At 38.7% G+C, this 17,738-nt stretch overlaps 2 protein-coding genes across 2 annotated transcripts in view; one reads left to right on the top strand and one right to left on the bottom strand.

The window, feature by feature from the left end:
* Positions 1–13,495: 13,495 nt before the first annotated feature.
* On the bottom strand, positions 13,496–15,894 carry chst2a (carbohydrate (N-acetylglucosamine-6-O) sulfotransferase 2a). The gene has a single exon (XM_081375089.1). The coding sequence runs from the start codon at positions 15,383–15,385 to the stop codon at positions 13,991–13,993; it is 1,395 nt and encodes a 464-aa protein (XP_081231215.1). The 5' UTR covers positions 15,386–15,894; the 3' UTR covers positions 13,496–13,990.
* Positions 13,613–17,738, top strand: part of pls1 (plastin 1 (I isoform)) — a 28,869-nt gene continuing 24,743 nt past the window's right edge. The window contains exons 1-2 of the mRNA XM_081375088.1: positions 13,613–13,673; positions 13,821–13,859. The gene's annotated coding sequence lies outside the window, so the exon portion shown is untranslated. The remainder of the gene's footprint in view (positions 13,674–13,820; positions 13,860–17,738) is intronic.

Genomic DNA, 17,738 nt, shown 5'->3' with positions numbered 1-17,738 from the left:
AGAAAGACGGCTGACACTGTGTACATTCTGTGAGTGAGATCCCTCTATGGGCGGGCTGAACACATGCGGAACAACGCCATCTACTGGCTGTAGTCTTTAGCCTCTGGCCAGAAAATCCTCCGATGACGCAAAATGACGATTTTTGCGTCATCGGAGGATTTTTTCCAGACAAAAAATACATAAATATCTCGTCTCAGGGGGATATGAGGGTGGAAAGCACGGTAATTCGAAAATACTACAGGTTTTCTACTAATACAAAGCTTAATGCTAAATCCTGAAGTAACCCTTTAAGGCCTTTAAATTTCTCTGCCGATAACCGATTCAGAATGATATCTGATATCACAGATTAAGCGATTACATGACACATGATGCATTTCAGTAAGTTGTACTGTATCTTTCACCATACCTTTTAATGTTCATGCATGATTTTTCGTGCTATAACTTGTATTAAAGTGGAAGAAAAGACTTGAACTGAGGCACTACAGCGATCTGTCACGTCACATTTAACCATAGAATGCATAAAGCGGGTTTGACTTGGCATGCTGTGATTTAAAAAACTTATTTCTTAATTTTTCACTACTTAATCACCACTCCAAGAATGCATAAAGGGGGACAAATTGACCTGTATTCATTTTTGACTCAACACAGAATTTTTGGATACATTTTTGTCAAAAATAATGTTTATTTTCTTGAAACTTTATGGATTATTAAAAACAATTGTCAGAACTTTTTTGCTCTGAGCCAAGAATTTGCCTCAGACACCAACTCATTCTATAGCTTACATGACAATGCTAACATAGCAGTGGACGTACAGTATTCAGCTTTCATACACACATTTATTCATTCATTCTTGACAATACTTTATTCATACTGTACATATGCTCATTCTCAAACATAGAACCAACTCAGTATATGTGATTTCAGATGCATTAGGCCTAGATGAGTAGAGGCTACTGGACCGCTGAAAGCACAAACAAATGAAGAGGTGAAACATGATGCAAAAAAGGTACAAATCTTATGTGAAAAGTGTGAAAATGTCTCTGTATGAAAATATTTTTTTACATGGTCTGTGAGAAATGTGGGGAGTGAAGGTTCTGACTCATACACTCAGATCTGAACTTTTTGGGACTTAAGCTTATTCACCGTATCCCCAAGAGTTAGATAAGTCAGATACCCTTTTCATCTCCGTGCGTGCTGTAACTCTGTCTGACGCACCCACCGCTAGCTAGCCTTGGATTCTTCAGTAACAGAACCGGTGTGGAGTGATAACTGGAAAATGAGTGGAACATTTTTGGGATTTTATAAGTCCGACCGTAGTCAGACCAATGTCGTCTGCAAAGTATGCAAGACTGTCGTCGATTTCTCTATGTTTATATTTAACACTTTGCACGTTTTATTACACTTTATTAAGCATTTCTTACGTATTCTTTCATTTTGCACCTTAAAGGGATAGTTCACTTTGAAATTAAATGTTGGTATGTTTTAGCTTACCTCAAGGGCATCCAAGATGTAAGTGTCTTTTTTTCCGCAGTAGTTTCAAAGTCGAGAAGAAGTCGAGTGTGTGTTGGTAGATCTTTACACTAAATCACAAATTCTCGTGTTTTTCTCCACCCCTACTGTACTACCTACTAATATTATACCAACTATCTATAGTTTTTATCAGCAGCAGACCTACTGAGAGGACCACCAGGGCAATGAACCCCCAGCCCCCCCTCGCTCATTACACAAGCCTCTACTGCGCTCAATGGGGAGCTGAACTCTGTAACCTCTGTGTGTGTGTGTGTGTGTGTGAGAGAGAGAGAGAGAGAGAGAGAGAGAGAGAGAGAGAGAGAGAGAGAGAGAGAGGGAGAGAGAGGGAGAGAGAGAGAGAGAGAGAGAGAGAGAGAGAGAGAGAGAGAGAGAGAGAGAGAGAGAGAGAGAGAGAGAGAGAGAGAGAGAGAGAGAGAGAGAGAGAGAGAGAGAGAGAGAGAGAGAGAGAGAGAGAGAGAGAGAGAGCAGTCATACAGTCAAAAAAGTGACAGTGAGGGAAAGGCATCCTTCCCCGTTTATAGTCTTATCTCTCAGAATGTTATGATGGTATTTTCAACAATATGTGGAACATTCTTAGACTTGTTCATCAGGCTCTCCTGTCACCTAGCCTTTTACCATTCCAAAACAATTCAATATCAGAATAAGGATTGTATGCACTCTTTTACTGTCACATGATGGTCACACACATCTTAAAGATACAATTTTAAAACTATTTTAATCATTAATTTATAACTAATAATACAGCAAATTGAAGTTACTTCATCACATTTTATATTAATGATCACTCTCTTAAATTTGTGAAAGAACATTTGAATTGAAGAAAGTTTGGGTTGTTTTTGTGGGGATAGTCACTTTAGGATAAGCAAGCAACACATTATTCTGATGGTCCCTTTTGAACATTCTGTTGACTATAAGTAACTTTGCAACTATGTCATCTAACTTTCATTAGGGTTAGGGTTACCCAAACCCTATTAGTATTAGTGAACTGTCTGCTTAATATCTGCTAACACTTTATTGGGATGATCCTCCAACAGACATTCGACTGACTATAACTAACTTTGTAAGTACATGTCAACTTATTTTAATCATAAAACTACCAGTCTAATACTCTAATAACACTCAAATGAAAGTTAATAGCCATTTGAGTGCAAGTTTACTTATAGTCAACAGAATTTGTTAAAGTCATTTTTTTTTTTTTTTTTTGCTTGTCATTTAAAACACATTGCACTTTCATTATGTAAGAGCTGGGACATTCTGTCTATAGAGCTCTTTTTGTGTTTCACATAGTAACAAAAATATCACCAGGTTGGAACAGCATGCAGTCGCATAAATGGTGATATTGTTTTTAAAAAAATATCTGTTATATTTTAAAGATACCATGCGAGATGAATAAAAGATCAGGACAACATTAACAACATTGTAATGCGGAACACACCCTGTAAAGACATACCACTGTCATTCAGGTGTCTTCAGGGCAAATGTTTTTGCTGACTAACATAATTCTATGAAGGTTACACCTAAATTCCAAAAATATATACACCACAGATATTGTGTATATCAATTTATGGGACACCACAACAAGTTAGGATCCACCCAAAGTTGACTCTACAATACTGCCTTCGAAAAGTGAAACTCCAACACTGAGTCCGAGAAAAAATGGCTACAAAACCATTGTCAGTGTTAACGTGGTTGTTACAGTACGCTATTCTCCTCTGATCTCCTGAGTGACTTATCATTATGTTTCCTTTTTGTTTCTTTACTCCTTCTTCATGCGCTTTATTACAGCCACCATGACAGATATCAGTTCTGATATCAATTTTCACAGACAGTTTTATCTGCATCAGAGTATTATTACTGTAAGCCAAACACGGGGCAGATCGGAATCTAAAAGTCTGGAATTTGGCTGTATTTTGCCTTAGTGTGACAGTATTATAGCATGCAAAGTATTAGAGAAGAAAATGACCGATGTTCTGGGAATAGTGTTTCAAGGAAGTTCTCCTAAAAAAATAAATAAAAAAATTCATTCCTCAACCTCATGTCATTTCAAAGCTGTCTGACTTTCTTCCTTCTGAACACAAAAGACGAGGAATGTTCGCCAGGTCGTTCACACTGCTCTTTTTCCAGCACTGAATGAATGAATGAGGAGTGATATATCAAGCCAACAGATCAAAAATCAAGAGATTCACATCTCATTTGCATACATTTAAATGTAGGCTACATGTGGGTCAAGGATATGTCACTCTAGATTTTGATCTGATGCGAATGCCACTGGCTCTCATGACTGATCACAATGCAACAAGCTGAAATATTCGAAATATATGAAATAGGTTTGAGATCTACTGAGGAAGGAAGATTTTCAGTGAATAATGACTTATTTTGGTCTGTTCCTCAGACAAAGCTTTCAACCGGAATAAGGCGCACTAAGTTCTGACTAATTTAATGATACCTTTGTTGTTTTCTGTCCCTTTTTAGCTTCCTCATTCACCTTGGAAAAGAGCAGCGTGAAGATTTAGCCGTCTGTGGAAAATTCATGTGCTTCAATTCAGCCTGATCTCATGAAATTCGTCTCTATAGCACGCATTGTATTTCTCGTGCAATTTATACGCAAAAGTGAGTTTTTACGTGCATATTATACGTAGTTTTCGCGTGCATATGATACGCACTTTATGGCGTGTAATACGCACGTAACCAATACCAAGGGGTTTACAGTGCGTATATGCGCATACAAACTATAAATTGCACAATAAATGTAATGATTGCTATAGAGACATATTTCATAAGATCGGGTTGTTCAGTTTCTTTGGAAAGCCTTTGGAAATAATGAAATGAGAAGGTTAAGAATTACATGTAACATGGATTAACAGTGTTACTTTTACTTCTCCAAATCTATTTAATGCAAAACTAAGACACTACTCATATTTCACACTATTTTTAGTGTGTGAATCAGAAGCACTGTAGATACTGTGCTGTATTCATAAAGCAGTGATCTAGTATTCCATTCCGAACGGCCTCAGAATTTCAAAACATATAAGACAGCATGCATATCTGTATATCAGTCTCTCATCTACTCTCTTTTTTTTAAGGCATCTCAGAGAGCTTTTTGTTACAGAATGAGTGCTTGATTGTTTAGTATGGCATTTATAATGTTATGTAATTCACATTTTTGTAGCATAATATGGAGCCGTTATGTTCAATACACATGAACCACAGTCATCCGTTTCTGAAAAGATTTTCTTGTATCTTCTAAGCCAATGGGAAACCCACAGCAAATTCCTGGCTGGACATATATTCTCGGGCACCCCACAGAAAATCCGATATAGGTCACGATGCCATTGTCCCAGCTTGAGACACACACTCGCTTCTCCAGTTACTCCATCCATCTCTATCTCTCTCATTCAGAGCCACCTGCTTCTCGGGCACTGTCTATTGTGGACTGGCTTTGAGATGGAGTGGCTCAAAGGATCATGTCATGCCTTGTTACTCACACTTCTGTCTGTCTGGCTCGGAACTAAAATGAAGTCTCGGCAGATGTAATCTTTACTTCCCAGACCTATTCACATTCAATAGACATTTCACAGAGTTGAATTGAAGTGAGTTTAGGCTTCACAAAAGAGACTTTCTGCCAGTGCATTCTATATGAGGATGTTTTTCAAGGTAGCATACTGTTGGATGTGTGTGCATTTGATCACAGTCAAACAGTAAAACCCAAAGTATACTTTTGTTTTTACACATACTCTAGGGTATGCTTATGCATATGACATGAATTTCATCCGCAGCATAGCAAGCACATACCATACGTGCGCAGCCACATTTTTCTAAAGCCCACGGTATACTTCATTTTTTATGCTATACGCTACTGTCGAATGTAAAGGCTTTCAAAGTGTACTCCATTTGGGCGTTTAAAGGGCCCGTTCTCATCCCAAGGTGTCATATGCTGACGCTTTTGACATTTCGTCTACATCGAACGCACATGGCACCCTTTAGCGTCAATATGAGACGCAGATAGATATGGGCCAGAAGGCGCCTCCTAGCGGTCTAACCCTACCCCAGACCTAAACCTACCCATAACCGAACAAAGCTCTGTGCGTATTATTAATATTGATATTTATATTCATATTGACGCTAAAGGGTGCCATGTGCGTTCGATGTAGACAAAATGTCAAAAGCGTCAGTATATGACGCACTAGGATGAGAATGCGTTGGTAACTCTCGCCAAAATTGAACCTAGGCTCTTTTTGTTAATCTACCCGAGTCAAACTTTCGTGTAAAAGCATAATTAGAATGGAAATGCCACTTTTAAGATTGACCGTATTTTTGTTTTAGGTCAAATTGCCTTTTGAATGGGAGTGCATGGGGCACTTCTATGATAGCATCAAAATCGCTATTTTTAAAACACTAAGAAGGCTCGACACAACATGAAACTTTGCTCGAAGTATCACCAGGGGCTCTACACATGAACTCGAGCATTGACTACATTGTTTGTGTACACAAAGTTTACTAAAAAGAAAGGTTTTGTACGACTCACTTTATCAGTTAGTGTTTCCAGTGGCTGGAATTTTGTCAGTCAAAAGTAGTCGATCTCCGAATGCAACGTAACATGAGGAGAGTAAAGATAGAATCAGTTCATTACGTTGCATTCCGAGATCGACTACTTATGTTGTGTCGAGCCTTCTTAGTGTTTTCGAAATAGCGATTTGATGCTATCATAGTACTGCCCCAAGCACTCCCATTCAAAAGGCATTTTGACCTAAAACGAAAATATGGTCAAACTTAAAAGTGGCGTTTCCATTCTAATTATGCTTTTACACAAAAGTTTGACTCGGGCAGATTAACAAAAAGAGCCCAGGTTCAATTTTGGCGAGAGTTACCCTTTAACTCCACTTTTAGACAAACACTTGCGAACTCCCTAAGCACTTTGCCGCCAACTTCGTCAAGGGGACAAGTTTATTTGGACAGACCCTCTACCCTTCAATTTTGGCCCAGGGAGTGAGTCTACTCAATATGTACACTTGCAGATCCATATACCGCAATGAAACAAGATTGTGATGTCACAGCAGGTCAAGCTTCATTTACCCCCACCCCACACAAATCTAGTGTATGATATTGGAGCTATTTTGATATTAAACCACATCGTACTTGTAGCTACTGTAAAGGTGCTATATGTAATTTTTTCATAATATGTTTGCAGATATTTAGGAAACATGCTAAGTTCACATACATCTCTGAAAACCACTTCTACAACCAGTTATTCTCCTTTGAAATTCGCCCTTTGTGTGGGAATGTCTGTTATTGTTTCGGTCTGTGTGATCTCGCTCACTGCCAAGTTACCCAATAGTATTTCGACACCCCGGGTTGCCTGTTGGTGGAAAACACCGCGTATTGCAACCATGGAAGCCAGGAAAAACAAACTGGGTCAGAGATTGCAGATTCTTGCAGACTAAAAATCTCATCAACTTACAGGGCCCTATTTTAACGATCTGAAACGCAAGTGTCAAAGCGCAAAGCGCAAGTAACTTTGTGGGCGGGTCTTGGCGCTGTTGCTATTTTCCCGGCGGGATAAATGACATTTGCGCCAGGCGCAAGTCTAAAATGGGTTGGTCTGAAGTAGCTTCATTATTCATAGGTGTGGTTTGGGCGTAACGTGAAATAAACCAATCAGAGCGTCATCTCACATTCCCTTTAAGAGCAGGCGGATTGTTCTAAAGCGTATTCGTATTCTAACGGCGGATTTGCCAGGCGCGCGCCAGGAGCGGTTCACAGCCAAGGAGAGCAACGGACTCGTCAGGGACGTTGGGGATGGAGAAACCCACCCAAATTAACTTCGGTTAAAAAGGCGTATGATAATTTGGGTAAATGTGTAAGCTAGATGTATGTTTTTATAATAAATTATCTATCTATCTATCTATCTATCTATCTATCTATCTATCTATCTATCTATCTATCTATCTATCTATCTATCTATCGTAATAATGTATGATTTGCAAAAATGAAAACTGCTGCCTCTGTGTAGATGAGAGAATCAAAGTGCGCGTTGTGCACACGCTACATTGATTATGGCCAAGCATGCGCCCTTAAAATAGCATATGAATAACATGCGCAACGCGCCACTGACTTTAAACTATTTTTTCCTGGTTTGTGGCGCAATTGTTTTCTAAACCTGCAAAATAGCATGAAGGAACGTTTGCGCCGGGACACGCCTCCTTTTTTGCGCTGAACCGCCCAGGGAGCGCAAGTTCATTCCCTAGTTTAACGACGTGCTTCTGTGGAGGGAAAAGCGCACTTTGCGCGGGTGCAAAATAGGAATGATACGTGCGTCGGTGTACAAAGTCAATTGCGCTGGGTGCAAGATAGGGCCCACAGTGTGTATATCTCTTCACCTTCCGTTGTCAACTGTGCTCGCTCCTGTTGCGTGTCCTCAATCTGAAAACCCACGTGAGCGTCGAGTCTGAGCAGGATGGGGCGCGGAAACAACTCTCTCCAATATTTCGAATTTGGACTGCAGTACCCATTTCAACCGCTAGCTGTCAATATTACATACCGCAGCTTTAAGTTGACTGTTTGACAGTTTATTGTTATAATTTTTTTGTGTGTACATTTTTTTTATTTTCTCCAATAGCCAAACCATACATGCAGGACAAGCCAATGGTGCATAAAACAAATTCATAAGGAAAAAAAAATGTAAATAATAAATCAGCTCCATGGCAGATTCCAATGATCAAGGGCTTAGGGTGTTCCATTTAAACCCATTGCAAGGGTTCTGCCAGTAGTGGGCACTCCTGCAATGTAAGAAATGTCAGACATCTGAGTGAACGAGAAGGCGTGACGCAAGAAAGGGCCGTTTGCAAAATATGCAGTATTTTTGTAATTCTGCTAGGTGGCACTAATGTTGCAGAAACTACAACCTTTACCATTAAACGGTATACGGCGCATCGGCTGAGGAGACACATCCAAATCAGAGATGACAAATAAGAAACACCATGGTAGGTGTCTGGAAATTAACATCCGCCAACCTGCCAAATGTCAAAAATCAACTGTGGCGAGTAACATTGTCAAATCACTAGCCAATTTGGCTTGGTTCCTTATTATGTTTACTCACTTTGCTGGGGAAGTTTGGGTAATCCAAATCTGCACAGATTTAGGGCAAATACTCTGACTTACTTGAACATAGACTTCACTACGCAACAAATAACAGCGTGATTGTTCATTTGTATTGAAGCGATAGCCAAAATTAAAAAGGCATTTGGTTAACAGAATAGAAATAACATTGTTATTTTCCAACATTATACAATTCTTTGATTGTTTTTTATACTGTATCTGTCCACCTAAAACACATTTTTGGTGAAAAGGATGAGGATGAAAGAGAAAGGGATGAGATGGTTGACATATTTTATCTGGTTAATTTCTTTTCTGTTTTTTTTTTTTTTTTTTTTGGCTAATAGAACTTCTGAATGGCCAGTAACTTAAACATTTTGTAGCCAAATTGGTTGGAGAGTGAAAAAGTTCATTTCAAACCCCTATATATATATATATATATATATATATATATATATATATATATATATATATATAATTTAATAAACCCTGATAGCACACACACAAATTATATGACAGAAATGTAATAAAGGTTTTGTACCTCAAGAATTGCTTACTGCAGCCCTGATTAGATTTGTTTTCTATAACCAGGAACCTTTGTAAGTATAGTGTTTGTATCATTTAAAACGCATGAGAACTGCATGACACATAAATAATGATTGTGCTTTCATAACCTATGGATCTAAGATCGCAGGGTCCCCAATCAAATAGGTTCTCATCAATTTTTAATCACGGGATAGGTCGTAAGTAGAAGCACAGCAGTGAAATGATCGTATTCAGAGCAGGCAGTATGCTAATTACACCTCACACTGGGGTCAGCGGAGAGACGAGTCCATGCATATGCATCTCCGCATCTGAGATGAGACTCCAGTGTTCACTAAAATATGACTTAGGAGAGGACAAGAGCTCTGCTAAATGCGTTCATGGCTGTAAAAACCACTTCAATGATTCATGATGTATTTACCTAAGCAATGCTGCCAATGATCGCTCAGCCACTTGGAAAAGACATCCAATAATATGGGCAACATGCTTTATAATTTATTTTTAGAAGAAATTAGGGGATTGGTGTAAATGGTGCTCATTGGGAAACAGCAGGGAAAGATTCCTTTTTGCTTCATTTCATTCCCCCAGGCCATCTAAATACACTCCATCTTCTCAGCTGTCCTCGTCTACATGGTCAACATCTGCTCTATTTGCATGATGGGCATCACTGACCATGTAACCATGACAACTGCACAGAGGACTGTCTCTGTGGCCTTAGAAATGAGCGTGGCAGTAGGTAACAATGAGACTGTTAACAGCATTTGTGCTTCCAAGAGCAGTCAATCAAACACAGTGCAAGAATTTCCACACCCAAACCGCATGTTTAACACATGCTTGAGGGAAAAATTTTTTTGGGGGGGGGGGGGGGGGTGATCATGTGATTTGTTTTGGCCTGCTATTTTTACTTCTCGGTCTCTTTGACCTTTTGAATATTTGGCCTAGATTTCCATTTAAAAGTTTGCATTCACTTTCTTTAAAAATTTGTAGAATAAAAAATTATATTAGGTGTCTATATTATATGCTTAAATTGAATTTAAAATATTTGGTACAATTAGTGTGCACACAAGATTTTTTAAATAAAGTTATGGTAAGTGATCACTATGGCTCCTAGTAAACAAACACATTATATGATTATTCAATGCGAATCTCGAAAGATTTTACACACAAGGTTTATTATATAACCACCACTCACTTACTCTTACTCTTCTTCTCACCTTATCTATTGGGAAATTTAAAATGCAAATATTAGTTTCTGCTTATAGCACAAGTTACTATTTACATTGGGTGCAAATTAAGATGCATATTTCCGTTAGTAAACAGAATACAAGCAAACTTTTGAACAATAGTATACAGTATATACCATACAAAAGTTTGGTGCTAGTAAAATCTTGTAAGGTTTTTGAAAGAAGTCTCTTATGCTCATATAAGGCTGCATTTATTTGATTTAAAAGAAAATACAGTATTAACAGTAATATATTATTAAATATATTTTAAAATGTAACTTATTTCTGTGATGCAAAGCTGAATTTTCAGCATCATTACTCCAGTTTTCAGTGTCACATGATGCTTCAGAAATCATTCTAATATGCTGATTTGCTGCCCATGAAACATTTCTGATTTGTATCAGTGTTTGAAAACAGTTTAGATGCATAATTTTCTGTGGAAAGTGTGTTTTTCTTTAATAGAAAGTTCAAAAGAACTGTTTTTTTAATTATAATTTTTGTTAGAATACTGACCCCAAACTTTGGCATATGGGACACATTTTTGACAGTACCTTAAAATACTAAACAATTTGTTTATATTACATTTAGGTTTTATAAAAAATATCACCTTTTAAATCAAATGATTTTTAAATCAAGGAGCATTTTCAATAGCATAGGTTGTACTGATAATCATGAATTTAACTGGTATGGTTATCGACTATGCTGACATTTTGGTATTGTTACAACCGACCCATAATCTGAAACCCGTTTCAAATTATGATAAACATTCCCCTGGAAGCAGTACAATAACAGTTAACAATACATCCTGTATTACTGGAAGTGAAACAATGTCATCAGGAGGCCTAGAGTGTTTTTTTTTTTTATCACCTCATGTTCTGTTTACAGCAGCAGGATAAGGGCACAGACATGGCGACGGGCCAGGGCACTTGCCGGGACCCAAACTGAGCGCCAACAGTTCTTCAAGCCCAGCCATTGAGCACCCAGTCCACATACGGCCCCCTGCCCCGACCCCTCAGGGGCCTCCCCCACCCGCAGCTGCTATTTGTGGAAAACAGAGGCTGCTCTCTCGCGGTTTGCTCTCGCTCGCTCTCACACACGGCTGCGATGGCAACCGCTTCAGAGAATCAAGGATTCATAGTCACTGGATACTCCTGGGAGACAGACTGATTGTCCGGGATTTGTGGTCTGCTAGTTGACAGTTTGCCAACATTTAAATGCCTGTATTATAGGAACAGATGTATAGCTGATGTATTATAGGAACAGAGCTGATGCCATTGATATTTCCGGCGTTTGGCTCTTAAAATAGCTTTTGCTTTGGTACAGATACAGACGCCACTGCGTAACGGTAACCTAGTTTATACTAACATTATATATATATATATATATATATATAGTTTTTTTTTTTCATATTTTTAAAGTGGCTGCATTTGATCAAAAATAAAGTAAAAACAGCAATATTGTGAAATATTATTATAATTTAAAATAACGTTTATATATATATTTTTTTTTTTCAGCATCATGACCAGTCTTCAGTGTCACATGGTCCTTCAGAAATCATTAATATGCTGATTTGCTGCTCAGAAACATTTATTATTATTATCAATGTTGAAAATGACTCATGATTTTTTTTTTCAGGATTCTTTGATGAATAAAACATTCAAAAGAACATTTTAAAAGATGCTAACACTTCACATTAAGGTTTCATTTGTTAACATTAGTTAATGTTTTAACTATCATGAACTAACCATGAGCAATACATTTGTTCCAGCATTGGCTAATCTTTGTTAATGTTAGTTTTTTTTAAAAAACAGCTGTTTATTGATTGTTAATGTGAGTTCACAGTGCATTAATGTTAACAAATACAACATTTGATTTTAATAATTAGTAAATGTTGAAATTAACATTAACAAAGATAAATAAATGCGGAAGAAGTATTGTTCGTTATTAATTCATGTTAACTAATGAAACCTTATTGTAAAGTGTTACCAAAAAAATATATTTCAAGTATGATGACATTAACCATGTAAAATTGCTTTAGATCAAATGTGGGACAAGAAAATAAACACAGCCATGAATCTATATTGAGTGTAACTGAAATAAAAGAAATGAAGATAGTTTGTTAAAACGTATTTGTTTACTTTCAAAGTGAACAAGCACTTCCTCTGCAGGAGAGGCTGCATTTTTTTTGGATGTTGTCATGTATATACTTGCCAAACTACACCAGAGAAGACATTCATAGAAATTTTCAGAGTGTCACATAATCACATTTCCTTTTTGTTTAAAACAGACTCATGTGCCGGGAAAATAGCTAAACCTGCTGGATGTGTCAGAATGCAGCACTACTGGCCACATTCCAATCAGAGCACAGAAAAAGAGTTTTATTCCTCCAATAACTTTGTACAAAACAAATGCATTAAAAAAGGGGAAATGCAGACATCTTGCGTGGCGTTAAAACCGGAACTGAAAGAAAAAGTAGGTTGGGAGTGTGTTGCTCTCAAACCCTCTTGCTATGAACCACGTAATACAGTGATTGGGCAATTTCTGTTGTGCAGTACCTTTAAAGCTCTCTTACTTGTAAGCATTTCTGTTAAAGGGTGTGGAAGATGTTTAGGAATATTATCAGGTCAAGCTCGAACACCTCATATTTAATTATAACTTACATAACAGGATGGAAATGAAGACCTGAAGTCAGACATTGCTCAGAGACCGACTGTTATAGCTTACATAAGGGCAATCTTTGAAAGTGTGGATATTTGAATTTTATGAATTTGAGTGTGGTCATTTTATCACTCGAGATGGAATGTCGAGTGAAACAAACCGAATGATATACCAACATCACAGAATTGATCAAATACATTGCTAATAGTGATACTGTAGTGTGTTCTGCTCAAAATGGTCACTTCTTATATATGATGACATTATGGAACTGGCTTTTGTTAAAGTCATATTACAAAATAAAACAGGATAGATAGATAGATAGATAGATAGATAGATAGATAGATAGATAGATAGATAGATAGATAGATAGATAGATAGATAGATAGATAGATAGATAGATAGATAGATAGATATTTTGTCTATACAGTGGAAGTAATTGGGGTCGAAAATCAATTAAAAATGGTTTAATATTTTCTCCATAAAAGTGAAGACATGATGAAACATTAAAATGTACTGCATAACCAGAAGGACATGCATTTAAGTGTGTTGACCCCGAGACAGAGTCTACAGGAACTAGAGCGCATCTTCCACACATTTGAACGAGACAGTGAGACTATTGCTATTCAGGTAGTCTCTTTTAGTCTGTGCGGTGCTGAAAGCAGTGAATGCAAAACAATCTAAATCTTTTGATTAAATAAATATCTTGGCGTATAGCTTTAATGATCAAAGACACGTCATTCACAAAGTATGCTTCTTCTTATTTTGGTCGAACAGGTGGCGATGCAGCGGACAATAGCCTGGTCCCGACAGACAGTAAGTGGCTGATGCAAACAGATACATTCCACTGAGCCATTAATAAGCATTGAACATAAATACCAGTTTGTACAAGAATGAGGCTGTTCTCAGCACAAAATGCAAAACATCGAAACGTCTTTGGCGGTGGTTCATATTTTGGGCACTGTCAAGAGCGGCCTGCTCAAATCCTTGGCCTCGCCGGCCGTGCGGACGCGCAGGTATCCCAGCAGAGACATGGCATGCTGACAGTACTCCTCCACCTGCCTGATCTGCTGGTAGTTCAGCACAGTTCTCCACGCGCTGACCGCCTGCGTCGCGTTCCTGGACGACACGATGAACGGTTTGGTGGAGGCGTTCGGTCCCGTCGTCATGTTCATGGCGAAGACCTCAATTTCGTGATTGGCCGAGAGGTTAATGAAGCGATATGCATTCCGTACCATTTTAACGGGATTCTCCACCAAGTCCTCGTAACGTACCGTCATGTATTTGCCTTTGAACCAGTTGGGAGGGTGAAGAGCAGTTTTCAGAGTCCTAGACGTCTGTTCGCAGATCACCTCCATGGCTCCGATGGAGTGGTAATCTGAGCCGTCTTTTTTGTTCATTTTGTGGTTGGGGTCCACGAATGGCACACGACGAAGCTTGGGGTCCCTGCTGCGCACGACTTGCAGATTCTCCCGAATGAGCCCGTGTCTAGATTTAATCCTGGAGTTGGCCACCGCCCTGGGGTCCCGAACCAGGTGGATGACTTTCAGATTCAGAGAGGGGTCCTCCATTAGAGGAGCCAGAACGTTAACATCCAAAATGCGAACTCCCTTTATCACTATCGTGTTGTACTTCAGGCACTCTTCCTCCAGCATCTGAAGGCTCTGCGGGGGGCACTTTCTACACACTTTCTCGTCCACCATTCCCACCACATCTTTTCTATAGGACGAGCAGAAGGGGTAGGAGCAGATGACCTTATTGATGGCGGCCCCGAACAGTCCAAGAGAGGTTATGTTCTTCCCCCCGGGACTGTTGTACAACTGAAAAACGGAGAAATCGCACCTGTAAAGAGAGCTCAACATGTCCCGGGCTGCTCCCTGGAGGGACACCGCGTCCCCTGGGTACAGCTTCTGCCAAATGTGCCACATGGGCTCATATAAGAAAAACACATCCGGGTTTTGGTTGAAGAGCTCCCCGAAGAAAGACGAGCCGGACCTCCAAGTGGTCAGCACGTACACCAGCTGGCGTTTCTTGACCTGCGGGGCTTTGTAAAGGTAACGGATGTCGGATCTGCTTTGGAAGTTCACTCCTTGCACCGGCTGGTTGCATTGCTGAGGCTCTTTGGTCCATTTGTAATTAGCCAGGTTCAGCATGGTCAGAGCCACCAGCAGAAAATACGCCAGAAACATGATGATCTTCTTCCGCCGTAGCACTTTCATCACAATTCCAGGGTTGGCTATTATTTTGGTGTGACTTCTCGTGCAAGAATTGTGTTTCCTTCCAAAGCCAGCATTCTTCTCCCATGGTGGTGTGAATTTTAGAGGGTAGGGTTTGTTTTTCATTTATGACACAGGAGAGCCAGTGGTGTCTCAAATAGAGCTGCAGTTTATCACATGCAGCGATGATGGCATGGAAGAAAGCGTGGCATCTGCCCCAAGTCCATGCAATCGATTATCGATTAGGTGATGCGTGGGAGAGGAGGGGATGCCCGACGCTCCAAAATACGAGGCGAAACGAAAACAAACCGCACCGCAATGCGCAGGGTTTCATTCGGATACCATGCAACGGATGCCGTTCGTATTATTTAACGGCTCACAAAGCAAACTCGAGCTCATTTCGTTTCGCTTACCGATGAAAAGCGGCGGGGTCTCCTCCGGATAACATTTCTCGTCCGGGCTACGGGCTGGGGAAAAAATGGCGATATAGATGCGTGCGCGAGCATCTGCGCTCAAAGGAAAGAAAATCCCGTAAATAGAAAGTTCCTTTTAAACACACGGAATCAAAATAAAGCCATCTCCAGTCATTGTGGTACCCAGCCTCTGCTCTCTTGTCCGGGCGGACGCTATAACCGATTGGTGCTGCACGAATTAAATGATAGAATAGGAACACAAGTCCCGCCTCCTTTAAGCGCCGAATGGTGGAATCAGGAGCATCTTGGCGTCTACTAACGACGCTATTGGTTCCTGTCTTACGTCCGTCAAATCTCAATGGTCACAAGCCTTCATAGCAACATGATGCGCTGTGTATCACGAAGAATAACATTTGGAGAGTTCAGACAAAACAATATTATACATTATGTCTGAAAAATTAAGTGTAGCCTATCTGTTTATAAAGTATCCCTTTATTTTAAGATTTTAAAAAGTTACCTTAAACTGGATGGATGGGGTGCTCTGTATTTACATCTTTCATTATTTAAATATATTAGCATTTGTTGTCAATTATATTATATATAATATGTATAATAATATATCATCCTGAGACCCAGAAAAAAAAACGTTATTTAACTGTTGTTTTATTTTTTCATGTAATTACATTGTTTAGAGCATAAGACACAAATTTGGGAAAACTTTTTTTTTTAAAAAATATATATATTTTATTCATATGTTATGCTATGTCCTCTGTAGTGGACACCAGTTGTTTAAAAAGAAAAAGGCATGACATAACATGTATATAACATTCATTTACCAATAAATTTTTATGTTTCAAGTTTTTTTTTTTTTTTTTTTACAAACGTTGTATTAAGATGATTCTCAATTATGTTATGAAAGATATAACCAAAATGAATTGATACACCATTTTACTTTATGCAAGTGGTAAAATGGCCATAAATGGGTAGTGTCATCCAATACACTGTATCTAATTTGCATATTAATGTGCTCTCAGGGAAACATGAAATGAAAAAAGAAGTGTTATAATAGGAGTAATAATCGGCAACATTTTCATAATAATATAGCCTAATAGGCTATTTCATAGTAGCCTAATATTGATATATAATTTATTTCCCTATTCACTTGTTGTGTCCAAAATGCCTGATAAACATGGTCCTGGTGTCCTCCATAAAGTTTTCCTGAGATGTTGATTTATGACAAACAATTAGAAAATTAGTCAGATTTAAATGGTAATTAAAAAATATATATATCCTATTTCCATAAGAGTACTAAATTTGATCACTAAATTAATGTCAGTCATTTATAAAGACAAAAGAGAAGTTGTTTACAAAAGTCTGAATCCCAGGAGGTTATAATGCTACCTAATGCTTTTAATGAAAGTTTTTATGCATTATCAAATTCAGCCTTTATTTATTATTTGGCTGGGCTGGAAGAGGGTTTTGGTTTGGGTTCCCTTGGTTTGTAAATGTTGGAAACTGAGTATAAAACAAGGATTCTTTGATTAAAATCACTGAAAGCAGATTTTTTTGTTACATAACTCAAGAACAATGACACAGGAATAGTTAATTCACGATAAACACACTAACAGAGCTTGTTCTTGTAACTCTTCTTTGCAGTTAGCGCCACCTGCTGTTTGCTTCTCTCTCGCGCGCACTGTGCTCTCCACTTTTAGCCTTCGACGTTCTCACCTTTAGACATTAACATATTAATGAATAATTTAGATTAATAAAATAAGGTTATAGTGCAGATGATATTGCCTCTATCACTCTGTGTGTTTCTGAAGGGAGATTAGGATAATACAGTAGACAGGCCATTGCAGCAGCGCATTAGCCTGGAGTCTTGCCATATTGCGAAGCAAGTTATTGCTTCGACCCAAAAAGTTGCGTTGTTTTGGGAGTGAATGTCGGTGCACAAAAGGATTGAACTCTGGTCTGGGTGCTTGTTTGCCTCTCTTTCTTTCTCTCTCATTCTTTAAGACACCTCTCGTGACGCTGTCATCAGTGGGCCTAGGCCTAGTTGTCCATTC

The sequence above is a fragment of the Scardinius erythrophthalmus genome (genome assembly GCF_964197995.2).
Source record: "Scardinius erythrophthalmus genome assembly, chromosome: 9".
NCBI classification, from domain to species: domain Eukaryota; kingdom Metazoa; phylum Chordata; class Actinopteri; order Cypriniformes; family Leuciscidae; genus Scardinius; species Scardinius erythrophthalmus.
Note: the sequence above shows the minus strand (reverse complement) of the source record. Positions and strands in the feature narration are given on the sequence as shown.